The 19,032-nt window shown below is 35.6% G+C and overlaps 3 protein-coding genes across 5 annotated transcripts; all 3 read right to left on the bottom strand.

The window, feature by feature from the left end:
- Nucleotides 1–281: 281 nt before the first annotated feature.
- On the bottom strand, nucleotides 282–4,583 carry LOC112280833 (sulfite oxidase). The gene is made up of 12 exons (XM_024516704.3): nucleotides 4,355–4,583; nucleotides 3,645–3,760; nucleotides 3,364–3,426; nucleotides 3,150–3,186; nucleotides 2,836–2,917; nucleotides 2,509–2,627; nucleotides 2,039–2,134; nucleotides 1,783–1,893; nucleotides 1,508–1,609; nucleotides 1,296–1,346; nucleotides 823–1,035; nucleotides 282–541 (listed from the first exon to the last, which is right to left on the bottom strand). The coding sequence occupies exons 1-12, from the start codon at nucleotides 4,445–4,447 to the stop codon at nucleotides 422–424; spliced, it is 1,203 nt and encodes a 400-aa protein (XP_024372472.1). The 5' UTR covers nucleotides 4,448–4,583; the 3' UTR covers nucleotides 282–421.
- Nucleotides 4,584–7,268: 2,685 nt separating this feature from the next.
- On the bottom strand, nucleotides 7,269–11,374 carry LOC112281718 (putative CDP-diacylglycerol--inositol 3-phosphatidyltransferase 2). 2 transcript variants are annotated; one of them, XM_073533346.2, is made up of 11 exons: nucleotides 11,261–11,374; nucleotides 10,120–10,292; nucleotides 9,902–9,986; nucleotides 9,500–9,549; nucleotides 9,151–9,190; nucleotides 8,919–8,963; nucleotides 8,474–8,542; nucleotides 8,241–8,355; nucleotides 8,023–8,082; nucleotides 7,776–7,874; nucleotides 7,269–7,484 (listed from the first exon to the last, which is right to left on the bottom strand). In XM_073533346.2, the coding sequence occupies exons 2-11, from the start codon at nucleotides 10,193–10,195 to the stop codon at nucleotides 7,419–7,421; spliced, it is 705 nt and encodes a 234-aa protein (XP_073389447.1). In that variant the 5' UTR covers nucleotides 10,196–10,292; nucleotides 11,261–11,374; the 3' UTR covers nucleotides 7,269–7,418. The 2 variants fall into 2 exon arrangements, with proteins under 2 accessions (XP_073389447.1, XP_024374322.1); XM_024518554.3 differs by having other exon boundaries at nucleotides 11,272–11,374.
- Nucleotides 11,375–11,832: 458 nt separating this feature from the next.
- On the bottom strand, nucleotides 11,833–13,781 carry LOC112281719 (uncharacterized). Of its 2 annotated transcripts, none has more exons than XM_024518556.3 (4): nucleotides 13,481–13,781; nucleotides 12,865–13,052; nucleotides 12,535–12,674; nucleotides 11,833–12,242 (listed from the first exon to the last, which is right to left on the bottom strand). In XM_024518556.3, the coding sequence occupies exons 2-4, from the start codon at nucleotides 13,013–13,015 to the stop codon at nucleotides 12,033–12,035; spliced, it is 501 nt and encodes a 166-aa protein (XP_024374324.1). In that variant the 5' UTR covers nucleotides 13,016–13,052; nucleotides 13,481–13,781; the 3' UTR covers nucleotides 11,833–12,032. The 2 variants fall into 2 exon arrangements, with proteins under 2 accessions (XP_024374324.1, XP_024374323.1); XM_024518555.3 differs by having other exon boundaries at nucleotides 13,698–13,781.
- Between the last annotated feature and the right edge of the window lie 5,251 nt (nucleotides 13,782–19,032).

The raw sequence follows: 19,032 nt of genomic DNA, 5'->3' as shown, positions 1-19,032 counted from the left end.
AATATTTTTGCAAGTAAAGTTGGACAATTAAAGTGCCATGTATCTTTCCTCTGTCTTTTTTTCTTTTCAGGTAAAAATAGTAACCATCGCAAAATCCCATGACCTATGTTTGTTAGACATTGTGACAGATGGTTTAAATTGATTAGTGGTGTGATACGGCGTTTCTTTCAATATTCCCAAGTTCCAATGAGGTTTATATACTGCATAAAAAAATACGCTTGATCTCTCTTGTAGATGGGCACATGGACAAGTCACGCCCTTCGGCTAAGGACGTACAAATAGAAAATAAAAGTACCTTTGAGTACTATACAGCACTACCATCATAAATATGGTAATGCGTGAAAATTATTGCCTACTCAACAAAGTAGACTTTTATAAATACATCATAATCTGAATCCGAATATATGTAAGCTTGGGCTCCTTACAACTTCGATTCAGGAGGCCCGTGAATTCTAATCTTATGCCAGGAAGTGTTCAGGACGCCCCTCAAATTCCAAATCTCATCAACGTCCGCAGGCTGAACATTAGCAGCAGTGTCCACCTGCATAGCCATAAGTACATCAGGAAGGAGGCAGACCATTTGACACTAAAAATCTCAAACCTAATGTTCTCTCAAAATAGGAGATATGTTCAAATTAATAGACCTGAAATAACACCTGTTTTATCAACCAAGAAGCAATAACAAATTGGCTTGGCAGGTTTGCGAACGAGAGGCCAGATATTTTTCACAACCACTAATTCCAACAGGAAATGAACGGCTGTGCAGAACATTCCAACAGCGTGAGAATTTGCAACAGATTCGTCAGGTGATGAGCCACATACCGCTTTCACAATCACAGTGCATGGAGTCTCAACTTTGACAGATTTGAGTTCCCACAGTGTCCAAGCCCAGTCGGGACGATGAGAATCATAAGCATTGGTTTGTAGCTTGGGTAGCCGATGTGCTTCCAACCAAGTCTTCCCATTATCCACTGAAATATCTACCCGCTCAATACCGCGTCCACCCCCGGCCACAGCATAACCATAAAAGTCAACCTGTAAACAACATTTGCAACCGAGATTATTTTTAATTTAAGAATTAAGAGTTTCTTGGATCCCTAAAACCCCTCCCTCAAATCTACCGTCAGCATGAGCAGCTCCACATTTAAGGAAGCAAACTAATAGTCACTCAAGCAAAGGCATCCACGCAAGTCCAGTCTTAACCAGTTCTAACAAGTTGATCAAAATAATTTAACCAAAAACATAAAATTTCCACGTAGCAGCTCCTTGCAAAAAGTTGAGTTCTCGTCACTCACCAAGTCCCCACTCTTCACCACAGCACCATCTTGTGGCTCACAAATGACACTCTACACACGACTCAACACGAAGCAGGTGTTTAGTAACTGTACTGTGTCACTGTAAAACATGAAGTCGGTTGAAACATCAGAGCCGCTAATTGTGAAGATGCCGATTTCTACATAATTAACAAACGCATGGCTTGCTTCAGCAGTCAGACAAGAACATGTACTTGAACAGGAAAGTCCATCAATGGGCGTCTCGACTGCCAGTCAATATTATCCCAATCAACCCGCGGAGGAAACATCTTGTAATCTTTCTGCTGAAAAAATCCCTGTTTGAGAACAAACCAACTCACCAACTTCAAGACTTTTACAATTAAAACATAACTCCTTACTCATAACACCAATTATCAAACTGCGAAACGAATGTTTTAATTACTCTTTCGTGACCCAAGTACAATTCCCTACCACATCAACAACATTCATTTACTTTGGGTTCACATACCTGGCACTCGGTTTTGGAGACAACAATACTCTCAATCCATTTTACAGAGCGAGCTCCAATAACCCCTGGTACTACAATCCGCAGTGGATATCCATGGTCTCGATTGAGCACCTACAAGCATGCAACGACAGACCATGATGAAGGGCATTTTCCCAGGTGCAAACAAGGACAACGATTGACAAGGACTTGATAAGAACCGATTATATCAAGAGCTATTAGGCGAATATAGGCTAATGTAAAATGCATGTACTCACACCTTTCCATTCATCTCATACGCCAATAAAACATCTGCCTCTGGAGTCGTTGCATGCAGTAAGGGTATTGAAGCCTTATAAGGTCCTCCATTTTCCTCCTGCAGAAGAGAAAAAGGTTATCAACACTCTTAAGCTCATGCAAGCCAATACCTTTGCACCCTCCATTCGCTGCAATTGCCCTTAAAATCCAAAGGAAAATTCACACACGGCATTGTTGGTTCGACTCCGGACTCGCATAAATAGAAGAGAAACTATGGACCTCTAAAAGTTTAGACATTAAATTCCCAAGTTTGATCATCTTAATCGAGGAGCTGTATGTCTATCATTCGATGCGTTTCTGGTTTCAAGTCTCTGGCTGCTCAGTAGTGCTTGGCAGGGAAAACAAATAAAAACGTAGAAACAAGAACCTACATTGATGATGAAAGATTTTCAAAACGAATAGGATCACTGAGATCGAAAATTCTCTGTTTACCTTACAAAAGTCACAGCTCACAATTTCGACATGCCTGCCTCCTTGGTTTGTGGCAGTTGAGTAGTACATTACACCCGCGTGTTTAAGCACGTCTGAAAGTTTCGCTCCTCCCCATGCAGCTGGCCACAACAAAGGGAAAGAAAACTTTCATCAAAGGCGTCATGAAAGATTGCATAGACTGTGAAAAAGCCAAAATAGAAAAGGTGCAACTAACATCGTACTTATAATAAGGTGTGTATAACAAACACTACATCTCCATATCAGCAAAGATAAAGACCTCGCTACAAATACAGCCTAGATAATTGTTTAATGCAGCCGGTAATATACCAGTTCCAATAGCTGCAGCTCCCCAACCAACACCCCTCACTTTCCGCCTCATGCTCATCTCTGTCCTCCGATTTCCAGCGCACTGTATACGTCACATAAATCATTACTCAAAATTCATCAAGTCATCAAAGCTTCAAGCAACCTATCGTATCTAATAAACCAAATATTCGAGCAGAGACTTTTGTCAACATCCACAAGTTGCTATGAACGTCAAGGACCCTTTCATTATACTAGTAAAAAAATAAATTCGTAAAAGTTGATGTGCGCGAAGGCAAAATAGAAAACACACGTTAAAAAAACTTCGAAAATCTTACTTGCAGTGTTGCGACAGCAGTATACTTTGGGAGCGATCTGTACAGAGTCACAAAAAGTTATTATGACAGAAGTTGCAAACAACTTGAGTAATGCATGACAAAATGCAGGATAGCTCCAGAGACGCCTCCCTTGCAAACCATAGATTCAATATTAAACTTTGACACTCATCGAAGTAGAAAAGACCACCCACTTATGCAGGCAGAATACACTTACTTTATAAAATCGAGTGAGAGTGAGACAGGATTTGGCACATCCCCTGTTACAACCAATTTGTACCTGCAAAATAATAAAAATAAAAATAAAGATAAATCTGATGTTCTTAACTTGACTTTAACAATATTGGAAAAGAATGACAGCATGTTTTACTTACGCAAGGGTTCTAGGCGACGAACATTTTGAATGAAATGTACTACTCACGTTACTACGCATCAGGATCATCTACTACAGAACACAACTTAAGAAGAAAAACAGTGCAAGAGATAAGGAAGTCATACGTCGTAGGGTCGCGCAAAATGGGAATGGGCCCGTGATTTCGCTTGTAAAAATTATCCTCGCTTGTCAAGTAGGAAGACCCGAGAATCGACACAGGGGGCTCTGCATTGAAAGGTTCCTGAAACAAGCAAACATAGAGAGCACAAAATGAGACAATACAAAATCTCCAGACTAAACTTATAGACCATTAAATATTTTCTTTGGATGTGAAGCAATTCATTGGAGCACAAAAATCCCAGTCTCAAAAACCCTCAAATTCCAAGACTTCGGAAATTCAATTTACATAACTTCCTTACTCAATAGAAAATGTAGCCGTCAGAGAATCGCTCGAAGCAAGAACTACAAACCAAAATGCGAGAGACTCCGTAAAAGGCAAAAACCCCATCCTGTAAGCTACAAAATTCGAACATTCTAACGAATACAACACGACTGGACACACAGAGCAAGTCCTAGATCACCGTCGCCCACGAATGCTGAATTCGGCAAAGTGAAGTGGCGAATAGGAAACAAGCATAGCGCAAAGGGTTTCGTCACATTCACAACAGAATGCAAGAGTTCAAAAACCCAAGATTAAACCACGCACGAAGAGGTTTCCAGCTCGAAAAAGAAAAAAAACAAAATTGAGACCCGCTCTCTAATTCCGCAACCCACTCAACGTCGATTCCAATCATGCAATTCAAAACAGCGCATCTAACCACACCATAGCTCTCACCTTCGAATTGATGATCAATGTCTTGTTGCGACTCGGCTCTTGGTCATACCCACGCAGACCGTGCAATCGGAGCTCCTCAGGACCAGGATCCATGGCGTCGAGGCACAGAAACGTTGCTCACGAGAGCGGGCAAGCCGTATGACACACACAGTCACACACAGTCACACAAGGAGAAGAGACAAAATTCGTGGACACCGAGCGATCTGTAGCTCGGGGCTACGCCATAACCATCAGCTTCTATTCCTACTCACACTCCTCCTTCTTAATTTAAGTTTTCCTCCACATATTTCTGCTTGCCGCGAAGCTTCCGATGCGGCCCCCCGAATGTGCTGAGCTGTCATCCACCGTAAAATTAGTATATAAATTACTAAAGTTAACCCGCTTAAGTCACCCTTCGGATGAAAAAATGCTGCTGTAGGGAAGGAGTCTATTCCACTAGACGGAAAATTGGTGGTTTCTTTTTTGGTATTAGTGTTATCACGAAATTGTATTGTGGAACTTCAAAGTATGTACGTGTACAAGATGTTAGATACTTGAAGCATATTCCAAGGGTGTAGATGGATGATCATAATATTATATTAGCCTATTGCTATTGCCACCACAATTGCTATTGTTATTACCACCACAATTACTATATTTATATACATATAATCAAAAGATTGGATCATCTAATTAAATTATATATTAGAAGATTAAAAATTACAATATATATCTTATTTATTTATTTATTTATTTATTTATATATTTATGTGTGTGTAGGGTACTAATACTATTATCATAATTTTTGCTATTGCCACCACAATTGGTCATCCACCCAACATAGTATTTTAGTTTTTTTTGTTCTAATAAAAAATTATATTCAATTGAAAGGTTTGAAGGATGTTGAACAAAGGTGGCATGTGTAAGATGGGAGGTTGTGGTAGTAATAGCAAAAATTATGGTGATATTGACATATATATATATATATATATTATTTTAACAATGTAGTAGTGATGAACCTTGAGTATGTTTCTATTAAGCATGGTTGGAAATTTATCATCCAGATTTAAATTACCATTTTTATTGGAACACTTTTAGAATTCTCATGTCTAAATTCTTATCATGAAATATTTTAGGGTCATTTTCAACCATAAAAAGTGTATATTGGAGTGAAGTATGTCTAAATCCTAAAGATTTTTGTTTATAATTTTAAAATATCAATTTTAGGTATTATTTCAAATTTTCGTTTATTTTTTCATTTAAGATAATTGAGCTATACATTTTTTATCTTGTAAAAATATAATACTAGATGTCTTTAAGACATATATACATATTATTTTAATAACTATTTTTATCTTAAATTATATATATATATATATATTATCATTTTTATTTAATACTACAATTATATGTATATATATATATATATATATGATAAATCTACCCAATTTTTTACTAAATTAATCTACATGTTTAAATCATCATTGTACTCTTTCAATCTTGTTCCTATTTCCAATTGTTTCCTTGTTCCCAACCATCACCTTCATTTCAAATGTTCCTAGCACCCACCCCCATCCATAACAATGGAGAGCATTTAGAAACAAGGATAGGGGTTGTAAAGATACAATGATGGTTAAGATAGAATGAATCACTTTAATAAAGATGGTTAGGCTTGCTTTATCATTATTCTCTCTCTCTCTCTCTCAATCCATCTATCTATCTATATTTATATATAATATGTTTCTAATATTTTAATTTACTATGAGAGTTGCAAAATATTTTTAAAGTTGCACTATTCTTACAATAGTTTTGTAATTATTGTTTTATTACAATCTTTAAAATAAAAATAATGATAAACTTTAAATTCCAATAAATTATGTTTATTGTGCTTCTATTTTTTAAAGTTTAAATATTTTATTTTTTTACAATGCAATAGAAATTCTTCAATTATAGGTCAATCAATTATATGCTAGTGCAAACTTAACAAATCATTTTTTCTTCCATCTTGTAAATTACTTGTCTCTAGTAATAATACATTTAACAACAGATAATATTTATAATATCTATTGAAGAATTGTTGTTTGGAATTTAAAATTACTGATTTTATTTTTATTTTTATTTTTTTAAATTATTCTCCAAACTCATCACTTTATTTCAATTACATACTCTAACTTCTAAACAATATACTAATTTTGTCATAAATATAAATAATCAAGATAAGAATTAAATAGTATTGATATATATTTTGTTAATACTAAAACAAATTAAATTAACATAAAAACATTTTTTTATATATAAAAAAATAAACATGAATACATATATATACACACAACTTCATTGCCATTAGAAAATATATTATTACATTTTACATATTAGGGGCAAAATTATTGTATATACTACAATAGACAAGTTTGGCAATAAACAGCCAAGTAAAACAATTGCCTTATGAACCAGTTACTAGAAACATGGGATCAAGCTAAAAGTAGAATACAAATACCAAATGGCATAATACTAAGCCATGTTATAAAATGTTTTATTGTTCATAAACTATTTGCAACAATTAAGTAGAGCCAAGAACCACATGTTTTTTTAACAATAAAACAAAATAAATGATTGCATTTGCATAGTATGAAAAAATACTCTATTAGATTTTGGTCTAACTATACCAAACATGCAATAAAAATTTGATGTGTGTTTTCTGTTGGACAGCCATGAAAACCAACGATTGGTTTATTAAAATGTTTGATTGGAAGTATTGCTACCGCAGGATTCAGTCTTTGAAGAGCACGCAAGGTCTAGAAAAGTGAGAAGGGCCACTTCTATGTGTTGAATGACGAAGCAACTGAGCTGTGCAAAGCAAAACAGAGGGTTATTGTGCAAAATACATGTATAAACAACGTAAAACAAAATGTATAACACTTAAAACTTACGCAAATTCGAAGGAAAAGGTTAGAATTGTTTATTTGAAGCTGTATGATACATTCTAAATGAATCATTTGCTTGTGAGGTCTTAAATTCAGACGCTTCATTACAATCTACTATGTAGAGAAAGCCAGACTACTGTGTTTGTAAGTGGTATCTGTTACTATTGAGCCTTGGAGTTGTGTCGCGCGTAGTCATAATTTACACACACATCTGCTGCTGTTTTCATCTGCAACCAAACAACAGAGTTTAGAGAGCAAAAATACTGCGTATAAATCAGGTAGATGGTTGCGCTCCAAGACAGTACGTAAGACTTCATTGAGTATCATCTACATTGTGAATAATATGTCAGACTAAAGTTTTTCAACTTCAAGCTCGTTCCAGCAGAGGCAGCAGTGTCGATGTTGGATATTTCTTCGCATAACAAATTGGAAAATATAACCACTCTATCCAATAATTGTACAAATGTGAATTTGATTCACCTCACGCTATCATCAGTTATGTGAGAAATTGGTTGTACCTGAACAAGATTCACAAGTTGTTTGATTGCACAACCTGGTAATGCAATTGCCAGTAAAATACCATAAACAGTTCCGTTTCCGATAGAACGGCAGGTGACCTGCAACACAAGCGACGAGTGTTACATGCATCAGTTAAATAGCTCCTCATCTATATGATCCCTCTAGCATTCCAGGATAAAAAGAAGAACACTACCACTTACAAAATAATAAACCAGAGATAACAGAAAAAAAAAAAAACACCCCAACCTCGTAAGGGCTTCCGATGTTTCCCTCAGCGGCAAGCATGTACAGAAGTATATAAGCAACCTGCTCAGCAAACAAAGAAATTTTCTTTGGTAAGTCCTGTTTCATGTCGATCTGACAAGAGCACGCAGCCGTATTAAAAAAATGAGTGCAAATGGCTCATAAGATCAGAGATTTGAATGCGAGGTTGAGCCTAACTGATGCCATTATTCACTTCATACCTCTGCCCCGATCGCACAGTATCCCATGAAGAAGCGATGCTGATAGTACAGACGGAGCAAAGTGCTCTTGCTGTCACCCATGTCCTTATGACTTGCCTTGCTCGACAAGAAGGTACTGCGAGGATCAAGACAGAAAGAAACAAACTCTTTTATCACAAACCTAACACTCTTATCCTGGCTAGAATGTGCATGTACAGCTTAGTTGGAAAGACAAATCTATAAAAATCAAATACCTGTACATTTGAAGCCAATGGCTGGAAATGTCAAGAGCAAGAAGCCCGAGAAACAGTCCATAGTGAGACCTACTCAATCATTGAAACAGGACAACAAAGAGTCAGCATGCAACATGTAAAAAAATTAGGCCACGTTATCTTCCGCAGAATTTAGAAGATAATTGTCGCTAACAAACAAGTGCACCTCTGACATACAGTGTTCATAATGCAGGAACCAATTTCATTCACTCAGACGTTAGAGGTGAAATAATAAAACAAGACGTCTGTGAAGTGGGACCCCATCGCTCAAGTGACTTCTATGGTAATATGGTGCAATTCAAATCAAGAACTATCAGTCCCTCAGAAAGGAGGTCAAAGCTCTGACGAAAGCACTACAACTGGCAGCAGTCAACGCTAACATGCTTGAATAGGCCAGCTGTGCAATTCGCATGTGAACCAAACTTACTTGTAAAAGTGCGTGAGAAGTACCAAGAGTGCAGCAGTGCTAACCCTACACAAATGGCAAAACAGGATCAAGAAAGTCAGAATTTTAATGTTTGACTTTTTATTAATATTTTTAATATCTCACGATTAGTACAGCACATACCCAAGCCGAACCACACAGATGGATAACCCACTTGAGAGACCCAATAGCAATCACCATTGAATATAGTCAATCCAAGAGAAATGGTCGTCACCTGTCAGTCACCATGTCTAAAACAGCTCCAAAGGTTGACTCTGTTCAAAGGCAAGCAACACACGAGTATCGGAAGCATGAGCAATAATGTGAATACATTCCTACCACTTTCACCCAACAGGTATCACCTCTTTCACCTTAGAGAAGAATTGAAACAGAGATGCTTAGGAGATATAACTACAGGTATTTCTAGAAACATGCCTTGTTAGAGCAGATTACTGTAGCCAACAACAGCAATATTTTGCAAAGCGCATTGAAAACTATTGACTCAGAATCAGCCAAACCAACTCCTCAGTAGCAGAAGAAAGAAGCGATGACATGATCACATTATTAGTCTAAGAAGTACATACTCTGGTTGAACATGCGAGCAAAGCGGCCATCAAGTTCATCGCATACAAAGCTGTGGAGAAAAGTCGACAGATCAAGCGCAATTAGGAATCGGAAATATATACGTGTTTCAGCAGGTACTAAAATGTTCGAACTATTAGCTACATACACAAGCTAAAAATCGGCGTCTCATATCACGGACATAAACAGAGGTATTTAACATTAAATTTTAACGTACTATTATAGCCTTAATGAGTCGTCCTTCCACATGAGGGCAATACTCTAAAATTCGAAATGAAGCTATTACGATGCAATTATCTCAAGTAGCTGCGATAACACAGTTGTGTATTTCTTAGGAAAAAGTTGCTAACAAAGAGACTATCTAGAACTGAATTCGTGGGAAAGGAATTTGGGATTGACTGTACCTTGCAAAGTAGAGAATAGCAAACAATTCTTTGTTGGTGAAAGCCACTCCGAAAGCTGCGCCATTGGCGATAATCCTCGCATATCCTGTTACAAGTCTCCCTTTTTCACCAAATTAACCTCAAGCAATGGCTGATGTTCAAATTCGCAAAAAATGAAAAAAAAAGAGAAAAAGAAAAGATATCTTAAGGATCCTCAGGAGATGTTTAGAACTACTTACCGATGAGATTAGGAATGTAAAGATAAATGGGCCAATTACTTTGTTTTGGTGAATCCTCGACAGCTGAGTCTTCCATTGAGCAATACGACTTTCGCACAATAAAATTATACGCACTGAAACCTGCTTATGTCTCCGACAACCCTTAGACTGAGGTTTCCTTCGAACTGCTGTGTCTGTACGAACATCTCCGAGGACATATTTATAATAAGCAACATGGAATCAATCACTGTGCTACAATTATTCAATATAAATGTACTATAAGTACAACTAACACATTCAAATACCCGCAAACTTTGAGTGAATCCACGACCTCACTGATGCAGAAGCACGTCAATTGATAACAGAATTTAAGAGGGGAAACCTTAGCACAACGACAAACATAATGAGTGATAATTTGTCCTAAAATGTATAAGATACTAAGGAACTCCGAGGAGTAACTATTTCGCCGTCAGCAATGAGCTAAAATTTCACTTATTTTACACAAAATAATATTAAAGATTCCCGAAGATATTGCCTCCCTGAATACGTACTAAGACTAAATCTCTTTGAAGTGAGCAGCAATAAAACGATCAGTTCTAAGCTCAAGTAATAAGATACAAATCCAGAATTTGGTTAAACCTTCAAAACATTCGTGTACCCTAGGCAGCAATGGTGCAGGAACACGCGTGATTATTTATGAAACGTTCTCACTTAAAATTACGTAATCGTCAAATGCGTAACACTGCCGGTAGAAGCCGCCAAGAATGATTGAAGAAGGTGCTTTAGTGCTCGCACCTTCTTCAATCATTCGGTTGCTCGAATACACTGAAATAAAGATAAAACGGTTGCTCGAATACACTGAAATAAAGATAAAAAACCATCAATTAACTTAAGGCTCCTGAAAGGTAGGTCTGGATCTCATCTTTTTTAAGACACACTCAAGTTCCCAGCAAGGTTTTCAGATGTAAGATAACACCGCTGGTAATCCGCATGACATCAACCCAAATCCCTCACAGGCACGCTAACCCGAGCGAAGGACGAAAATGAGACTAGTCACTTAACGTTTCAAAACGCCAGTGAGTGGCAACGAACCCCATCGAAAAAGGAACATAGAGAGAAATAGTGAAATCGTTCTAGACGAATTGCGCATGAGGGTACGAACCGAACACAGACCTGGATCACTTCAGGTCATGAGCAGTGATGAAGATATTGACAAAACCTCTTCGCGAAGCAGATTCTACAGCAGGCGAAGGTTGAATGACCGACAACAGCAGGCAAGGACGCGCACAGGAACACCAAAAACCAAATGCAGAAGATAAGCCAGGTTGCGAGGCGGGTTTCTGCTGTGACATGTGTTGATACGCTACACTCCGGTTCTCAATGCTCAATAGGATTGTTGGATTGCCGGGTATGTCAAACATCGGCGCCGTTCGAGGTCGTTGAAGTCAATAATGCGAGAGGAATGCCAATGGACGAGGGACCTAGTCAAGCCAACGCATGGTACATACACAAGTGGCGAGTGAACCCACTTTAGAAAAGCTGGAATGTTTCATCGCAAGCCTTCACCCAGCAATTCATTAGACGACAAAGAACTTGATTCGTGGACTGACAGCTCTAGTGGTCCTGTTCCATGTGGCCTGCTTGCAGTGCTCAAATGGCGCACTTAGGGTGAGTATCAAAACATTGAGGGTAACAAATGCGCTTTCAGTGGAACAGAAGATTGCTACAGCCGTGTGGACATTAACGAAATTTATTTGCATCAGTTTGCAGTGAGACATTCACACAGTACACTTCGTGTCATGCGCAAATCATGCCGTATACCCAGTATTGACATTCAGGATGTCCTGTTTTCCTGGTTCCTGACGTAGGGAGTAAATTAATAAGGTCCGAGCGACCATTGCATAAAGAGAGAAGGTTTGGACCAGTCAAAACAATCATTTCTCGACGATTTTCGCTTTGCTGGATTTTGGCCTATGACTTGGTGCTGCAGCGTGAGCTACATGGTCTGATTCCATATCATCGTCGCTACTATCATCTGGAGTATCTGTTAATTGGCTACTGATGTGAACTTGGCCTGCAGCAGCTCTCTCGGCAGCCGCTATAGCTTCGGGAGTGTTGAGATCGGCAATTCCCAAGGCCAAGTCCTGCGCATATAATTGAAAAATGGTTAGTACTTTAAAACTTCTAGAGCAGAAATTTCTCTGTACTTAATAACAAATCATTATTCAAAAGTAATCCACACGCTTCAATACATCATACAACTTCAATATTGTCTAAGACTTTCACCGGCTCAAAATTTTAGTGAAAAGAGACAAGGAGAAGGCAGTCAAATAGAAGTGAATGCTTGAGTAATATCAAAGACGATTGTACAGAGAAATAAAGATGTACCCATATAGAAAAACGTAATAATATAATTGAAGGGAGTAAGTAATTCACCATCAATATTTGAGGCTTGGTGTCATCTTCATCTACGACTTCAATATCGAATTCTTCACGTCCTTTCTCCTCAATGCCAGAGAAGAGCTTTTCATTAGCTTCTTGCATCACAGGAAGAAAGGCCTTCAGGCGACCAATCACTGCCATTACGAGGGAAACATTCAGAACTACCACTGTTGCAAGCTTGCCATCTTCGCCATCTGAACTTCTTACCCACAAATGCTTCTGATGCAATGCCTACAATACATCCGAGTATACAAAGAGGCAACATAATGCTTGAAATAATTGCAGCGAGAAATGGTCCTCATTTGGTAGGAGGCGAACAACTACCGCTGCTTTCTGGCACGCTTGTCGTGGGCATCCTAGGCTTGGCATCGCCAGATGATTGTTGAACAACGCGCAACCGGTTCTCTAAAGGATTACTCTCGCGCTCCAGCAGCAAGAGGTCTCTATTAGTTTGCACCTCAGAATGCTTCTCCATCCTCTAGTTCTCTGGTTTCTACTGCACTTTTAAAACCCTTCAAATACGGAGAAAACCACATGTAAGAGGAATTCAGCTGCCATTGCCTTCACAAAACAAACCCGAAATTTTTTCACCAATACCATAAAACTCAATAAACCTTACTCCACGATTCTGGCTACGCAACGCAGGACGAACAACACGCATCGATATGAGCTATGCAATCACCAACCAGACTAGCTCAAAGTGTAGAGTCAAATTGTAAATCGAAATGACTACGAATTTGAAAAAACGGGCAGGTGAGGTACGTTAATGTGATGGAGAAATCAAGAACCCTAATCCTACCAATCTCTTTGAACTTTGTGCCAGGTATTCAGCTCGACTATACTGTGCATTTCACAGCCACTCTGCAGATCTTCAGAAAGTTTCCTACCGTTGCTAAAGCACACTCTAACACTTCGCATACATCCAATTCAAAGTACTTACGCTGATCGCGAAGTAGCGAAGTTTCTCAGCGTTCATCTAAACGAATAACCAAGCCGAGTCCTCGTGAAGCATCAAAACCAAACTGAGTACAGGCCGAGAGATGAACGATTGGAAATCCACAATGCATTAAACCCTAAATCCTAAAGCCCCCAGCCCTCAACTTCTAAACTCAACCACGGGAGGAGATAGAAACTTTTGATCGTGAAGAAATTTCTACCTGCAACAGAAATTCTGAAGCGACGCTGAAGAGTTTCAAAGTCCACGATTAGAGGCAATTAGGTAGCAGCTGAAGAATTGGCGAAGTTCTCTGCGCATCCTGAAAGAAGGGCTGTGACAAGCTTTGAGGCCCACGGCCCTGCGTGTGCGTGAACGGTTATAGGGATAGTGACAAGCTTAGAGGGCGACGGCCTTGGGGAGTGTATACACGGTGACAAGGGCCGTTGCTCCTTCCTCCACCGACAGTATTCTTTACTAACGACACGTCATCTGTGCCATGTAAGCATTGCGATAAGAAGATTGGTTGGTGTTTGGGTGCTTGCACGGTGATAGGTATCCACATTATCGGGATTAGAGATGGATGCATAAGTTGCTTTTAGCCAATTGGTATCAAATGTGTTGAAAGCATTAAATGTTGTTAGTGCTCTCTATAATATTTATTCTAATTTACAATAAATATTGTGGCTATAGTGTTTGGAATGTAGTGGAGAAAAACTGCTTATCTTCTCCCCCTTCTTTTTGTATAAAAGAAACAACCACATCAATACAGAGATAAGAAGAAGCTCCCTCTCTTTCTATATATTTTCTTGTATGTGTGTGTGCACATTACTTATAGCTATTCTTGTGTCTCTTCAAACATTTCCAATATGTTTTCAGCATGACTATTTCTATGTACTAGTCTTGGTTCTTAAAAATTTGTGAGCTCCTTGCCTTTCACCTTCTCCTTGTTTTTTATTTTATTTTATTTTATGTTTCTTCTACTTTGACATGCTTGTTGCTGTATCGCTCTATATCTTGGTATTGTATTGTGCCCTGACAAGTGTTGCTTCCTACTTCAAGACCTTGCCACCAAGTTGTCATGCCTTGCCATCTACTATTGTTGTCTGTTATTACTACTGCCATTTGTCGCTATTGCTGTAGTCCACCGTAGGTCCTTATTTTTGTGAAAAAAATAAAAATAAAAAAATAAAATTTCTCCAAATTCTTAATATTTTTTATTTCAATTTCAACTTTATTATTTTATTTGGCTTTATATTTCAAGGTATATTTTATTCAACTTTTCATACTCGATCTTGTATATTTTTCATAGATTTATTTAAAATAAGTGCTTTAACATCCTCAAGTACTTCTACTAAGGTTCCAACTATAATCACTACATCCCAACATTTTCAAGCTCTTCTACTTCCACCATTGGTTGCTAATAGAAACCAATGATAATTATCTATCATAGGCAAAAATAACAAAAGCAAATTTATTTGCAAAAAAATTCTTGGATATAATTTTGTTTGAAGAATCTCCTACTATAAGTACATCTATTCTTCTTGCTATATGTTGATAAGCACTTCTTCTCTTTTGTTGTTATCTTATACTTGCATTGCAACATCAATATTTGGAAATAGAGAATTCAGCCAAGCTTTGGAAAAATCTTAAATCTAGGTTTAATCATCAAAAGATCATTTTTTTTTTTTTTTTTTTTTTTTTTTTTTTTTTCATATATTGTCATAATTGGACACAGTTCTATGTCTTGGATTTTTCAGATTTAAATGCTTTCAATAGTGAAAAATATCATATTATCTCAAAACTTCAATTATATGGATAAAGCGTCTCTACAAAAGAAATGATTGATAAAACTCTCTCCATATTTCTTCCCACATTTGCTTTGCTTATACAACAATATAGGAACATGAAATTTCAGAGTTATTTTGATTTCATGTCTTATCTACTTCTTGTAGAGAAATAAAATGAGCTACTCTTGCATAATGCAAAAGCTTATTTTGTTGAAACCTTAGTTCCAAAATCTCATGCACTTAATATTTCAACGTTTAAGAAAAAATTATATAAATATGAAAAAGGTACTTATAAGTACCAAGGCAATCATGGTCATGATCATTTTTGCTCTTATAAAAAGAATAAATATTCTACTACTAATTACAATAGAAAAGAAAAATTAAAGATATGTTCTTACCATAAATGTGGAATGATTGGACATTTAGCACATGTATGTTGTACTTCAAAATACTCCGTTAAAATGTTCCAAGAAAATAAGAAACTTTGAGTTGAGGCTCATAAAGTTTATACCATAGATACATCCATAGACTTAATTGGTATTGATGATTTAGAAGCTTATATGAATGAAAAAACCTCTAATGATGAGTCAAATGATGCACTCATTGATTCTGCAGTAACACATACTATCTTAGGAGATAAACTATTTTTTACTAAAAAATCTTCAACTTGACAAACTAAAAATTTGATGACCATAGCTAGAGCAAATACATAGGTAAAATTGCCTATGGACTCTATCATAAAATATAAACATGTAATGTTTTCACTTTCAATATCTCAGAGTTTGATCAGCTATTGAGATATGTGTGCCAATGGTTATCACTTCTTAATTGCTATTATAGATAGGTGAGAGATTTTGGTTCTTTCACAGAACCATAAAATTATTGAAAAAACCTTTGTTGTAAGAAATGGTTTATATCAAATTACAATCTAATCTCCTAGTATATTTAATTTTGTATCATTTATCACAGAGAGTCACATTTCTCTCTAGCATAGATGATTACGACATGTAGGATCTACATTATTTTTGAAGATAATTCCATGTATAACTGGGTATAATTTAAGACTTGTAGATACAAATTCTATGAAATTATGTTATAAATGTATGTAAGGTAAGATGATTGCTTGGCCTTCAATTTAAAAACTTCTACGATGTCATAGTAGAGGAAATTTGCTTTAAAAAAGTGATAGGCTTCTGGTTGTTACTAAATGCTCAACTGAGCCTCTAGATAAACGAAACACCAAGTCTATATATAAAATTATCCCTATAGGAGCAATTAAATCAATACATAAGCCCTAAGTATCAAAGATCACCAAAAATGTGATAAAAATATTATAAAAAACTTGTATATCTTTAAGGTAAATTCTTCTCAAACTTCAATAGCTTATATCTCACGATTGGACCATCCAATCAAATCCAAATTTTATATAAAGTATTGATGTACTTTTAACAATTATTACAATAAATTTCAACTATAAATTCATTACAGAACTTGAGATATTACCAAAACTCTAATAGTAGCTTTAAATCGTTGCTTGCATATACTCATGTATAATTTCTTCATATCTCATAAATTAAGCATTTAAATACCATAAAATTTTGATATATAGCTTTTTAACTCAATAAGACACACTTATAGAAATGTTTAGCAAAAAATTCATCCGGATATTCAAGCTATGGCTTCAACCATTACTATCAACAAAATGACTTACTTATTGCCTCTAAATTACATGTGTTGTCTTCAATGCTCTATAATTTCTTCAAACAAACTCCAAAGGTAGAAATTCTTTCATAAAAGATGTAGATCTTGAAATTATCCTTGCGACATCTTTTTATATCAAAAATCTATTATAAAACTCTTCATATCTTCAAAACAACAAAAATATATCTTAAAAAGACATCTTAACTTCAAATGGCTATAACTTCATTATTCTAATTCCAAATCCTCTAAAATTTGTACAAAAATTATATTCTAAATCCTAAACCTTACAATTCTTTCTTTTGATTCTCAAATGCCCCTTTTAAAGTCACCAAAATCCTTGTTATGGTCATGGATAGCATGTTGAATGCCCATTGGATATGGCCTTCGACCAATAAGAATAAAGATCTTTACCTTTTGCCTTCATCCGACCATGCCTTGATTTTATCCCTCCCTATAAGCCTCTTAGTAGTTTAAATTTTTATCTTTAGGCTTCCACCTTCTCTTAAAGCTTTATACTAAACATCTAAAACTTATAAAATTTAAATATTATAATAAAAATAGATAAAATTTTAAATAAAGTTTCTTATATCTACTCTCTTTAAATTAATTTATTAACCATTTTAACACATATCAAGTTTTATAAACATAAAATATGTTTTATTTAATTTTTTACATATTATAAGAATTTATAGTATGAAAATAAGATTTATCACCAATGCTTGAAAAGTTGCATGGAGATATTTGTGATCCTATTAACTCAATATCTAAACCATTTTATTATTTTTTTGTCTTTATTAATGCATTATGCAAATAATTACATGTTTTATTATTATCAACTCAAAACATGGTGTTTTCTAATCTTATATCTATATTTATTTATTTTTGGATATAATTTTTTAATTATTATATCAAAACATTATATATGGGCAATACAAAAGAATTTGTATCAAAGTCTTTTGAAGAGTATTGTATTATAACAAGGATTGAATTGATATATTGTGTTCCATATGAACATGCTCAAAATGGATTTACAAAGTTATTTATAAAGCATATATAACTCATTACCTAGCCAATCTTTATTTAGAAAAATTTACTTGCATCTATGTGGAATCATAGAGTTTTGCATGTTGTAGCATAAATATGCCTCTGTCCTTCTTTTCTTAAAATTATTATACCACAAGAGCTCATTTCAAGTCATATTTCTAATATATTTTACTTAAGGATATTTAGTTGTTGTATTTGGATTTCAATACTAGAGTCTCAATGGCATATCATTGGAGCTTATAAACAAGAAGGTATATATGTTGGTTTTGATTCACCTAGAATTATTTGTATTATTGATCCATCAAGTGGCACATTAGTACATGTATATTTTTAAAATTGTTGTTTTCAACCACATAAGAAGAAAGCTATAACATTTGATGATTCTAGTGATATTTCAGTAGAAGTTCCTATTAAACCTATCGAACCATTAATTAATGATGATATGTCCATGCAAATTATATCTTCACCTCATGTAATAGAAAATCTTAAAATTAGAAAGAATAAAATCAAGTTGAGTGCAAAAATTATTTATTCCATATTGTGCTACAAAAAACATTTAGAATAGACCATCTATTATAATAAATCAATTATTTATTGTAAAAGCTCTTTTTTACAACAAAGATGATCATGAACTTCAAACCATTGAGAAAGCAATGTATTTCTCTAATTAATTAAAATAGAAAATTGCCATCAAGGAGAGGTATACCTCTTTACATAAGGAGAAAATCTTTGGTCCAATTGTAGATACTCTTACATCTTATCGTATGAGATATAAGAAAGTATTAATATATAAACAAGATACTAAAAATCAAATAATCAATTATAAAGCTTGTCTTGTTGAGCAAAGATTTATTCAATGATTTAGTCTTGATAATAAATTCACATATTTTTCAATCACGGATTCACCTATATTTTGATATATTATTAAAATGGCAATTCATGCCACCTTTAAGATACATCTCATAGATGTAGTAACTGCATATCTATATGGTTTCCTTGATGCAAATATTTAATTAAAAATGA

The sequence above is a fragment of the Physcomitrium patens genome, chromosome 4 (genome assembly GCF_059467195.1).
Source record: "Physcomitrium patens ecotype Gransden chromosome 4, ASM5946719v1, whole genome shotgun sequence".
Classification (NCBI taxonomy): domain Eukaryota; kingdom Viridiplantae; phylum Streptophyta; class Bryopsida; order Funariales; family Funariaceae; genus Physcomitrium; species Physcomitrium patens.
Note: the sequence above shows the minus strand (reverse complement) of the source record. Positions and strands in the feature narration are given on the sequence as shown.

Excerpts from the sequence above, each read along its gene's own strand:
- LOC112280833 (XM_024516704.3), bottom strand. The coding sequence starts at position 4,447 with ATGGATCCTGGTCCTGAGGAGCTCCGATTGCACGGTCTGCGTGGGTAT. Across the intron at positions 3,761-4,354 it reads CATTGATCATCAATTCGAAG|GAACCTTTCAATGCAGAGCC; the intron begins GTGAGAGCTATG and ends TGCTTGTTTCAG. Across the intron at positions 1,347-1,507 it reads TGATGGACTTTCCTGTTCAA|AGTGTCATTTGTGAGCCACA; the intron begins GTACATGTTCTT and ends AGTCGTGTGTAG.
- LOC112281718 (XM_073533346.2), bottom strand. The coding sequence starts at position 10,195 with ATGGAAGACTCAGCTGTCGAGGATTCACCAAAACAAAGTAATTGGCCC. Across the intron at positions 7,875-8,022 it reads ACATCGGAAGCCCTTACGAG|GTCACCTGCCGTTCTATCGG; the intron begins GTTGGGGTGTTT and ends CTTGTGTTGCAG. Across the intron at positions 7,485-7,775 it reads AACTTGTGAATCTTGTTCAG|ATGAAAACAGCAGCAGATGT; the intron begins GTACAACCAATT and ends GTTTGGTTGCAG.
- LOC112281719 (XM_024518556.3), bottom strand. The coding sequence starts at position 13,015 with ATGGAGAAGCATTCTGAGGTGCAAACTAATAGAGACCTCTTGCTGCTG. Across the intron at positions 12,675-12,864 it reads AAGCGTGCCAGAAAGCAGCG|TGATTGGTCGCCTGAAGGCC; the intron begins GTAGTTGTTCGC and ends TCGTAATGGCAG. Across the intron at positions 12,243-12,534 it reads CCAAGCCTCAAATATTGATG|GACTTGGCCTTGGGAATTGC; the intron begins GTGAATTACTTA and ends TTATATGCGCAG.